A 12,100-nucleotide genomic window follows, 5' to 3' on the forward strand; every position below is an offset into this window, starting at 1 on the left:
GCAACACACTTTGGCCTGCTTTGCTTCAAAGGATGTAATTTAATAAATGTGCCCAGCATGTATGTCAAATTAGAGAAAGAACTCTCAAATCCTTCTCTTTGTCTTTCTCTCTTTCTCCCTATCACTAAAGCAAATGCAGCACTGAAGTCAACCTGAATCATCATCTCAAGCTTAGCTTTGACAAAACTGTGCTCTGCTTCCTCCAGACTTCCATATCATTTTCCATCTCTGTGTGTATCCACCTCCTCAATTTTCATTGGTTTCTTATACATTAGATTCAGAACTCTTGACTGTGGATTGCTGTGCTACCAGTGCCCTCCTGTTATATACAAGCCATGATGAACTCTACTGGTACAGTAGCTACAATCAGCTGCATCTTGTCCAAATGTTTTCCTCTCTTTAAATGAAAAGCTTTTAGATCTAGATCAAGAAACATGTCCATCCCTGCCACTCAGTCACAATTCATTTTTTTTATTTCGACAATCATCAATCAATCTCATGCCTGAAAAATACCTTCTAAAAATAATTAACTCTTGCTGTTGACAAAAAATACTAGCCCTCAGCTTCAAACTCTTTTGGAGTCAAGACCAGACCCTCCAAGAGCCAGCTCTATACCACCAGACCTCCTAAGACCCAGATTATGTCCTAACCCCAAGACCTATTGTCCCAAATAAAGAGACTGTCCATTTAAAATGAACTGAAACAGAGGAAATGCTGAATTTATTGCAGCATTCGTTTCAAACACTGAGACACTTCACGGTGGTTAAGTAGATGTTCAGAGCCACTTAAGCAAGTTGGAAATTAACTGAGGTCTTGTCTCAGACAATAAGCTGAGACCCACATCAAGGCCATGTAAAGATCACAAGATCAAGAGGACTTGAGGTCCCTAGTGCCACTAGTGCTAAAGTAGATGTCAATTTTTACTGCCTGCACTAGTAATACACAGCAGAGTGTATGTCCTTTAAGTTATTATGGTAAGACAGTGTCTGCAAAAAGTTTCATGTAAAGTTATGACATCTTGAATACAAATTTGCATCATTGAAGCGAGGAATCCTCCTTGTCATGTGAAGCAAGAGAAAATTAGTCAGGAGCATCTGGAAATGGTTTTCTTTCCTTTTTTTATTCTAAATGCTCTTGCATTTTATTGCTCATGACAATCATTTCAAGGTTTGGCATTTTCTGATATAAATAATTCACTTTTGGCACCCCCCATGGACTTTCACCCAGAAAATGGAGCTCACTTCTACCCATATGGCAAACAACACTTACTGCTTTGTCTACTGGGGGAATTTTGCATTTTGGTAAGCACAGACCCATTTTAGCTAAAGAAAAGTCAACATCAAGTGTAGGGTCAGTTCAGGCAAGCCACTGCCTCAGATGACGCTCAGTTGATCATGACATCTACCAACACAATTCAGACGGCTATCAGAGCGGTCCTATTTAAGTCACTTAACACCCTCCTCCATTCCCAGCTCCACCTCTTGTATGGCAGCTTTGCTTTTAGTTTTCTCCTCATCTGTCTTGTGTTCTGTGCACTAAGACTACAATTGTTTGCCAGTTTGGAATTCCTATCTTCAATGTCTTGTTGGGCCTCATGTATTCAGATATAAGAAAAAAAGGCAGGCCTGCACACAGTCGTAAAACCTGACTGAGGCCTACACACACAGTCATAAAATCTTACTGATAACAACCGCGCCAAAATCAAACAAAGGGAGTCCAAAATAGACTACAAATCCCATGAAGCCTTGCTCACTTTACACCTATGTGTGAAATTCCAAAGGATCGAACTCTCAACTCTTATTGGATGAGGCGTACGACAGAACGCCCCTCAACCATGACGTCATCAGGAGTAGAAATACTTCTGAGATCCTTCTGGGCATCGCTTCCAGCAACTTTGCGTGCCGTATGTAGACGCAGCTCATCGCTGCTCTCAGGTGTAGCCTCGTTGCACAAGGAAGTAATGTACGACTTGAAACTGTGGCCATACAATCTCCATCTCACTGGACAAGTTGAGATTACTCTGTGTTCCACCGAACACTCTAACGGATCCGAAGGAGACTGCCGAGCAATCCGCATCCTCATTCGTTTGCCTGGAGAAGTGAAGAAAGAATATTTGGCTCTGCCAGCCCACCGAGAATCAGCAGCCGTACCGCCCGCCGACAAAGCGAGGAAACGGCCTCCCATCATCCCCCGAGCCTCGAGGAACCGAGTCGGAGTCAAACGAGGGATGAACACACATTCTACCTGCTTCCTCACGTGATTTAAGTAAGAGGTTTATGTCTGGGCAGAGATAGAATATTATAGTGTGTTATTCTTGTGTATCAAGGTTATTGCTTGTACAGTTTACGGACCGCTGAGTCCGCTCATTGCTGCTAATAATACTTAAGGTATTACTGTAATGTACTGTTATCACGAATGAGATTTGCTGTGTTGTAGTCCAACCACATTGGACTGTTGTGTATTTCTGCCATCGCGGATGAGACCGATACACTGAGTTTATCCATTAAAGAACCAAAGACCACGGGACGGTTTACGAGACATTCACCGCGTCTCTGAGTGATAAACTAACAGCTGCTTTCTCTCCCACAATCGCGAAACCGGCTTCGGTGCCACCACTTTATTCTCTCTCTCTCTCGTAGTAACCACACACACACATGCGACCCCTCACAAAAATACCCGCACACACATTTGGCTAGTAGATAACTTGCTGATAAAGCTCAGCTTTGTCCCTAAGTTATCGTACAAGCGGAGACACGCGGTAAACGGGCAGACGCCATTAACCGGCTTCTCTTCGCCCACATTCGCGGCCATATTCTCTGGCCAGAAATCTCACGTGATGTACTCTCCATGAGAGTCACGTCCGCCGTTTTGTGCATGTCACTCCTTACACACACACACACACACACATTCACACGCACATACCTTCCTCTCATATGTTATAGGCTTATTTTGGTTACCATATCTAATCATGTCACTGTTTAGTTTGTAGTTGTAATACGGAAGTTTATTGACTGCATTGTATTGATTATTAATTGATATTACTGCATCAATAAACTTTGTTATATTTCAAAGAGAAGTGTTTTGGTTTGTTTTGCATACACCTGTGTCATGGGCTGGCAGGGGATGTCAGTGTTCAGATTCAAGCCTTCATTGTTTCTTTTTGAATGTCGAGGTTCTCCGGACGTCGGTCTTCCTAAGAGAATAATCTAATATTGAGACTGTTATACTGTCTGGTTATTAGTCCCTGATTCCAGGGTGGTGCCCTGGTGATATTAATCCTTATTAATATTCTGTTGATTTATTTAATTTATAATTGTCTTTGATGATTGTTGAATTTGAAGGATCAATAAGCTAGTGTTAATTCTAATCAATGTTTCATTGATTTTAATAATTGATAATTATCTTTGCTAATTATTAATTATTGCTAATAACCAAACCCGCTCCTGAACATAGCGCACAACAGTCTTAATGTGCCTTGTTCTTGATTTATCAACTTGATATTCAATACCTGAAGTTCTATCAGGAAGACTCACAGACTTAAGTACAGTTGAAATGGCATTTTTTTGATTAAATAATATTGAACAAAGAACTGTAATGTCTCTTTTGGCGCATACCCCATCTGGCGGTCCGATGAGATTGCCACTCGAACCGTCAGATCCTGCCGGAGATAGGAGGAAGGGGGCGAGGAGCCTACCCCATGCAGGACAGGACTCAACTGGTAGCAGTGGGGAGGAGGAGGTTGCCGTGTTGGCACAGTGAAACAGCAAAGAGGTACTGTAGATTGAAAGTGGGCTTTAAAAGCAATGGCTGATGTATGATTGGCTTGGAGATAACAAGATAATGGCATGACAATGTACAGCTGTTTGTCTCCCACTATAACTATACTTATGCTCACTTTTCTTTTAAGTGTCCATTTAATCTGTTATGCAATGAACGAATGGATTGTGCCACATTGCACTGTCAGAATGTTTAAAAAATGGAACAATGTTGTGATAATTCTGCTGGATCTGTTCAGTTACCCCTGGGGGGTTTTATTCGCTGCACTCCCTGCTTTGTCCATGCATTTGTGCATGGATGGGCGGAGAGTTTGCCCAGAACAGAACCATACTGCCAACACCAACAGATTACTTTAACTGTCTATAAGTGAATAAAAGTATTCATTCAAGTAATCAAGTAAAGCATTCAATTGATGAAAGTGGTCCTGGCTGAACTACTGTTTCCAATTTCACTGTGAGATCAGTCTGAAATTAAGGCATTTTAAAGTTTATGAAGTCTAATATGTACTTTTTTTTTATCACTGTTTTATAACCAGAGGTATTTAAATCACATTAAATCCTGCTTATATTTGAGATACCCCCATCCACATTAAGACAGAGTGTGGGTTCAATTTTTATGTTTATGTTATGTAATTATCTTTTATCCATAATGTGCATGAAAATGAAACAATCTTTTAAATATTAGAGTGGTTAGAAGATTAAAAATACTCTTGTTTGTATTTTTATTTGTTCATTTATGTAATTTTTCTTTAATAAAAGCACTGTACATTTTATTATCTACAATGAGTGCACAATAGGGGCATTTATAAAGTGATGTTGTTGATTAATACCAGCTGCATTTTAATGTGTGATTTTGTAATCGAGGTGAGTCATCATTGTCCCAATGTTCAGACGATCAAGACCCTTGTCAGTGCCTGAATTCGTGTTCACGATATACTGATTCACGGCACATGGAGCTAGGGAGCGAGATGAGACGCACTCATAATCTCAATATTTATGATATCGTGATGCAAGTATTGTGATAATATCATGACATGGGTCCCTAGCGATTCCCAGTCCTAATGATTTTTCTGGGTACATTTGTGTTAACATGCTGTTGATAATACAGAGACAGTTCCATTCCTTTGGAGACATCAGGAAAATCAGAGTGTGTCTTTGCTGCTATACATACTGCCAAGTTTAATACCTAAAACAATTCAGTTCTAAGCCAGCAGCACTGAGATGCACCTCAATCAGAATCGGCACCGTGAAGGGAACTGATTTCAGCTTTAGGCTAACAATAGCTGTTAAGAATAATAGTGGTTCACTATCAGGGGTTCCCTTGAGGTATTAGCTGTGCACATACCAAGTGTTTGTACTTTACAAAGTTGACCCTGGTCGTTGCACCCCTCAGTACCCTTCCCAGTGTATTTATAATTCAAGTGAGTACCTAGTAGTTTAATCATTTGAGGCTAAGGGCTTTTCTCCACCACAACAGCTCATGTGCACAGTCCTACTGAACTGTGTATCCCCGCCTAGAGCAATGAGAGGTGCAGTGTCTAAGTGGCACATCAGCCATGCTTAGCAAGCTGGCATGGAAATTAGGATCCTCTACACCAAAATCCACCCTCATCCCAGAACAAGCAAATGAATGATTGACACACTAAATTAATGGATGCATGCTATTTATCAATTAAGCTGATTAGTTTGCACATCAGTGACTGCAAGAGCATAGTGTCTGTGGGTAGTTCACTTGAACTGCAGTGTCCTGTGGTTTGACATGCTATAGTTCATCAAAAAGTAATTAATTCTATTTTTTTTATATAATATATATAAATATATATATATATACAGTATCATGCAAAAGTTTTAGACACTTGGGAAAAATGTTGCATAGTGAGGATGTCTTCAAAAATAATGCCATAAATAGTTTTAATTTATCAATTAATGTCATACAAAGTCCAGTAAAAATTAATATTTGGTTTGACCACCTTTACCTTCAAAACAGCACCAATTCTCCTAGATACAGTTTTTCTTGGTTGTTGGCAGATAGGATGTTCCAAGCTTCTTGGAGAATTTGCTACAGTTATCTATTTCGGCTGTCTCAATTGCTTTTGTCTCTTCTTGTAATACCAGCCATCTCTTGCAGAGCGCCCTGTTCTTCTATTCTAATCTTTTCTATTTGCAAAAGTAATGTTTGGGAGTATAAAATGTATATTTCCTATTGACACACTAAATCTGAAAATATAAATAACCATCTTAAGACAAATGTTTTTGTGAAGCATCTTGTGTGCCAAAAACTTTTGCACAGTACTGTATATACTGTGTATGTATATATTATTATTATTATTATTATTATTATACTGTATATATATATATATATATATATATATATATATATATATATATATATATATATATATAGTATACAGGATAGTAAGCCCACCAGGATTTCATGGCTCTTTTTCCTGATTTTTGCAGCCCAAAATGACTGAAATTGCTGCAGCTTTTCTCAAATGTTGCAATGCAATTTGCCCTCTTGTTTTTTTACTCAAATTTGAGCTATTTAAGTGAATTTCTGTCTTTATGCTGTGGAGTTTGGAAAGTGTTAATAAAGCATTTTTGTTACATACTGTATTGTTTTGTTCTATTTTGTTGTTCTTTCCAAATAACAAATAAATGCATTATGACAGGAAATAAGTATATATAGTCAAATTTTACTACTTTTAATATCTGAGATTAATCACGATTAACTATAAAAAATTATTAGATTAATCGTGATTAAAAAAATGTAATCTACTGACAGCCCTAATATATATATATATATATATATATATATATATTAAACTAAAATATTGATATTGAAATAATAAAAAAAAAATAATAGACATGTTTAGACATGATAGACATAATAGACATTATCTTGGAATATTTGTGAAATCAGATTTTTATTAGTTTACCTGCAATGCATTTTGTCCCTCTTGTTCAGGGCTAATTTGGCAAGACCTCCACAGCATGTTGGGTGCGATGCAGAGGGCCAAGTTTGTTGCTGTCATCTGATTCACCTCTGAGTACGAGTGTATCCTGTGCAGCACTCCAAACAAGTGACATAGTAAGGTAACATTCTCCTCTGGCAGCTGTGCAAGCAAACTGGACACAGAGATAGTTCCGCATAAACAACAGAAAAAATTATACAAAATATAACACTCAAATCATTTTGCCCAAAAAATGTATACAGTCTACCCTCTCAGCATAGGCAATTGAATGTGAATATACAGGTGCATCTCAATAAATTAGAATGTCGTGGAAAAGTTCATTTATTTCAGTAATTCAACTCAAATTGTGAAACTCGTGTATTAAATAAATTCAGTGCACACAGACTGAAGTAGTTTAAGTCTTTGGTTCTTTTAATTGTGATGATTTTGGCTCACATTTAACAAAAACCCACCAATTCACTATCTCAAAAAATTAGAATATGGTGACATGCCAATCAGCTAATCAACTCAAAACACCTGCAAAGGTTTCCTGAGCCTTCAAAATGGTCTCTCAGTTTGGTTCACTAGGCTACACAATCATGGGGAAGACTGCTGATCTGACAGTTGTCCAGAAGACAATCATTGACACCCTTCACAAGGAGGGTAAGCCACAAACATTCATTGCCAAAGAAGCTGGCTGTTCACAGAGTGCTGTATCTAAGCATGTTAACAGAAAGTTGAGTGGAAGGAAAAAGTGTGGAAGAAAAAGATGCACAACCAACTGAGAGAACCGCAGCCTTATGATTGTCAAGCAAAATCGATTCAAGAATTTGGGTGAACTTCACAAGGAATGGACTGAGACTGGGGTCAAGGCATCAAGAGCCACCACACACAGACATGTCAAGGAATTTGGCTACAGTTGTCGTATTCCTCTTGCCACTCCTGAACCACAGACAACGTCAGAGGCGTCTTACCTGGGCTAAGGAGAAGAAGAACTGGACTGTTGCCCAGTGTTCCAAAGTCCTCTTTTCAGATGAGAGCAAGTTTTGTATTTCATTTGGAAACCAAGGTCCTAGAGTCTGGAGGAAGGGTGGAGAAGCTCATAGCCCAAGTTGCTTGAAGTCCAGTGTTAAGTTTCCACAGTCTGTGATGATTTGGGGTGCAATGTCATCTGCTGGTGTTGGTCCATTGTGTTTTTTGAAAACCAAAGTCACTGCACCCGTTTACCAAGAAATTTTGGAGCACTTCATGCTTCCTTCTGCTGACCAGCTTTTTAAAGATGCTGATTTCATTTTCCAGCAGGATTTGGCACCTGCCCACACTGCCAAAAGCACCAAAAGTTGGTTAAATGACCATGGTGTTGGTGTGCTTGACTGGCCAGCAAACTCACCAGACCTGAACCCCATAGAGAATCTATGGGGTATTGTCAAGAGGAAAATGAGAAACAAGAGACCAAAAAATGCAGATGAGCTGAAGGCCACTGTCAAAGAAACCTGGGCTTCCATACCGCCTCAGCAGTGCCACAAACTGATCACCTCCATGCCATGCCGAATTGAGGCAGTAATTAAAGCAAAAGGAGCCCCTACCAAGTATTGAGTACATATACAGTAAATGAACATACTTTCCAGAAGGCCAACAATTCACTAAAAATGTTTTTTTTATTGGTCTTATGATGTATTCTAATTTTTTGAGATAGTGAATTGGTGGGTTTTTGTTAAATGTGAGCCAAAATCATCACAATTAAAAGAACCAAAGACTTAAACTACTTCAGTCTGTGTGCACTGAATTTATTTAATGCACGAGTTTCACAATTTGAGTTGAATTACTGAAATAAATGAACTTTTCCACGACATTCTAATTTATTGAGATGCACCTGTAAATCTGTGAGCAATCAACGAGAAGACAAAGATTGGTGCTGAATTGGAATTCGTAGCCTTTTTATGCGTTAACACCTCCTCATTTTTTAGATGGTTGATCAAAATGTAAAACTCAGCAGATAACTAACAGCAAAAAGACAATACTATTACTTTGTTTGCAGAGCTAAAGTGGCAATTTAACAAACTTGACAGGAGAAGACATTAATTCAGTTCAGATATTTGGAACATTGTTTGTACAAACAAAATTTTTTTCTCACAAGTCAGATGCATGTTTTTATGAAAGAGGCAGCTTAGAATGGTGCCGTTTGCCAGAGACCACTAAACCTTTTTTTTTTCTCTCCCCTTTTCTCCACAATTTGGAATGCCCAATTCCCAATGCACTCTAAGTCCTCGTGGGGCACAGTGGCTTGCCTCAATCCAGGTGGCGGAGGATGAATCGCAGTTGCTTCCACGTCTGAGACCATCAATCCATGCATCTTATCACGTGGCTTTTCCACAGAGACATAGCGCATGTGGAGGCTTCACACTATTCTCCAAAGCATTCGCGCACAACTCACCACACGCCCCACCGAGAGCGAACCACATTATAGCGACCACAAGGAGGTTACCCCATGTGACTCTACCCTCCCTAAAAACTGGGCCAATTTGGTTGCTTAGGAGACCTGGCAGGAGTCACTCAGCATGCCCTGGATTTGACTCCAGGGGTGGTAGTCAGCGTCTTTACTCACTGAGCTACCCAGGACCCCCACGAGACCACTCAATTTAATTCTTTGATATGTCTACTTTATAATTTAAAAAAATGTTATTTATTTTTTATGTTTTCCATTCCAGGTTCCATTACTTTAAGTTTAACTCCTAATTATTTCCAGGAAAAATTCAGTCCATACTATACAAGTATGTGATTTATAATTGATATCATAACAATTGATAATCTTCCTGCTGAGCATTCGTGCTCATGCTGTGCTCCACAAATACATTTAATTAAACACTTGCTTTTTCTCTTCTTGCTTTTTTTTCTAATTAGCTTGTTTTACTAATTAGTTTAATAATATGTGTATAATTCTTGGAAAAAAATGGAGGGTCAGCTGCTGCTGCATGAATAATAATGCAGATGGGACTGTTTACAAGGGGTGACTGGATTAATGAGAATTTGGTTAAAAATAAAAAAATAAGAGACGCACAGATCCAAAGGACTTGTCTCTTAAGTTTAAAAAGTGGCTGCTTTCAAGTCAGGACCCAGAGAGTGCATTTTGTAAGCAATTTCACTGCTTAAACACTTGTATTTGACATTTTTCATTTTCCACCTGAGCAGATTTCTCTAGTATTTTTCTAACACTATTATGAAATCAGGAGTTTTTTAGCCACGTGCGCTATTGTAAATGTTTTTTGCGATGAAGGGCAAAATTTCCTGATGGTTAATTTTACCATTTGAGTGATCCTTGTACTCCGTTAAAGGTGCAATGTGTAGTTCCTTCAGTGCTAAAATTATTTATTTTATGCCAGCATAAAATGCAGAGACAATTATAATGAACCATTTGTAGGTTTATTCGTAGGGGATGTACATACTACCTGTTAAAAAAAACAGTTATTTTCCACTGCGTCTGGTGACGCTAGTGGTGCAGAAATTACACACTTTACTTTTAATATACTTTGTATTATAATGTATGTACTGTACAAGTGTGTAAGCTGTTCTCACCTTCTGACTCTGTTAAGTCTATCCTGTTGATCGTCACTTTGCAGAACTTCCATCCAGTCTTCATACAAGTCACAGCACAGCACACCACCAGGCAGTTTGCGCAAAAACTCCTACACACAAAACAAAAGCTTCAAGACAGAACTTTATGTTGGGCATAGATAGCCATTCGTTATGAGAATTCAGATTCAAAATGATCATGTGAATTCAAATTCAGAGTGCTAGTGTGTATTTAGAGGAAGAATGATTAGTGTGAATTTACAGCATATTCAGAAGATTTGTTGAATTCAAATTCATAGAGATTACTTTGTTCTCACTGTAATTAGAGATGCAGAGACAAACACAGATTCTTCATGCAGTGAAATATTTTGTCCAGTATTCATTTGCTCCTTCAGAATTCTACAGTTTTTGGCATTTGCTGAACGGCGGAAGATTCCACAGGTCTCTGGACCCTCACAGAACAGAAGATACAGGAGGTCCTAGGTGCATACACACACACATAGACAAAATCATTCATCTAAGTCAAAGACAAATGCTCAATCTGACCTGATTAACAAATGAATTCTGATTTCAAAAGAGAATGCATTATTTTGAATCTTTCAGCCTTTCAGTGGGTTGAATTAACATATGATGTTACTGTTACAGTGCATCCGGAAAGTATTCACAGCGCTTCACTTTTTCCACATTTTGTTATGTTACAGCCTTATTCCAAAATGGATTAAATTCATTATTTTCCTCAAAATTCTACAAACAATACCCCATAATGACAATGTGAAAGGAGTTTGTTTGAAATCTTTGCAAATTTATTAAAAATAAAAAACGAAAAAAATCACATGTACATAAGTATTCACAGCCTTTGCCATGACACTCAAAATTGAGCTCAGGTGCATCCTGTTTCCACTGATCATCCTTGAGATGTTTCTACAACTTGATTGGAGTCCACCTGTGGTAAATTCAGTTGATTGGACATGATTTGGAAAGGCACACACCTGTCTATGTAAGGTCCCACAGTTAACAGTGCATGTCAGAGCACAAACCAAGCCATGAAGTCCAAGGAATTGTCTGTAGACCTCTGAGACAGGATTGTATCGAGGCTCAGATCTGGGGAAGGGTACAGAAAAATGTCTGCAGCATTGAAGGTCCCAATGAGCAAAGTGGCCTCCATCATCCGTAAATGGAAGAAGTTTGGAACCACCAGGACTCTTCCTAGAGCTGGCCGCCTGGCCAAACTGAGTGATCGGGGGAGAAGGGCCTTAGTCAGGGAGGTGACCAAGAACCCGATGGTCACTCTGACAGAGCTCCAGCATTTCTCTGTGGAGAGAGGAGAACCTTCCAGAAGAACAACCATCTCTGCAGCACTCCACCAATCAGGCCTGTATGGTAGAGTGGCCAGACGGAAGCCACTCCTCAGTAAAAGGCACATGACAGCCCGCCTGGAGTTTGCCAAAAGGCACCTGAAGGACTCTCAGACCATGAGAAACAAAGATTGAACTCTTTGGCCTGAATGGCAAGCGTTATGTCTGGAGGAAACCAGCCACCGCTCACCACCTGGCCAATACCATCCCTACAGTGAAGCATGGTGGTGGCAGCATCATGCTGTGGGGATGTTTTTCAGCAGCATGAACTGGGAGACTAGTCAGGATCGAGGGAAAGATGAACGCAGCAATGTACAGAGACATCCTTGATGAAAACCTGCTCCAGAGTGCTCTTGACCTCAGACTGGGGCGATGGTTCATCTTCCAACAGGACAACTACCCTAAGCACACAGCCAAGATAACAAAGGAATGGCTCCGGCACAAC

At 39.4% G+C, this 12,100-nt stretch overlaps 1 protein-coding gene across 3 annotated transcripts in view; it reads right to left on the reverse strand.

Annotated features, from left to right (window-relative positions):
- LOC127438687 (uncharacterized) overlaps positions 1 to 12,100 on the reverse strand; it is a 75,754-nt gene that overhangs the window by 24,104 nt on the left and 39,550 nt on the right. For all 3 annotated transcript variants that reach the window (XM_051694472.1, XM_051694461.1, XM_051694452.1), the window contains 3 exons: positions 10,618 to 10,779; positions 10,304 to 10,413; positions 6,716 to 6,905 (listed from right to left, as the gene is read on the reverse strand). In XM_051694472.1, the coding sequence (XP_051550432.1) occupies positions 6,716 to 6,905; positions 10,304 to 10,413; positions 10,618 to 10,779 (462 nt within the window). The remainder of the gene's footprint in view (positions 1 to 6,715; positions 6,906 to 10,303; positions 10,414 to 10,617; positions 10,780 to 12,100) is intronic.

Source organism: Myxocyprinus asiaticus, chromosome 4, assembly GCF_019703515.2.
Source record: "Myxocyprinus asiaticus isolate MX2 ecotype Aquarium Trade chromosome 4, UBuf_Myxa_2, whole genome shotgun sequence".
In the NCBI taxonomy this organism is placed as follows: Eukaryota; Metazoa; Chordata; class Actinopteri; order Cypriniformes; family Catostomidae; genus Myxocyprinus; species Myxocyprinus asiaticus.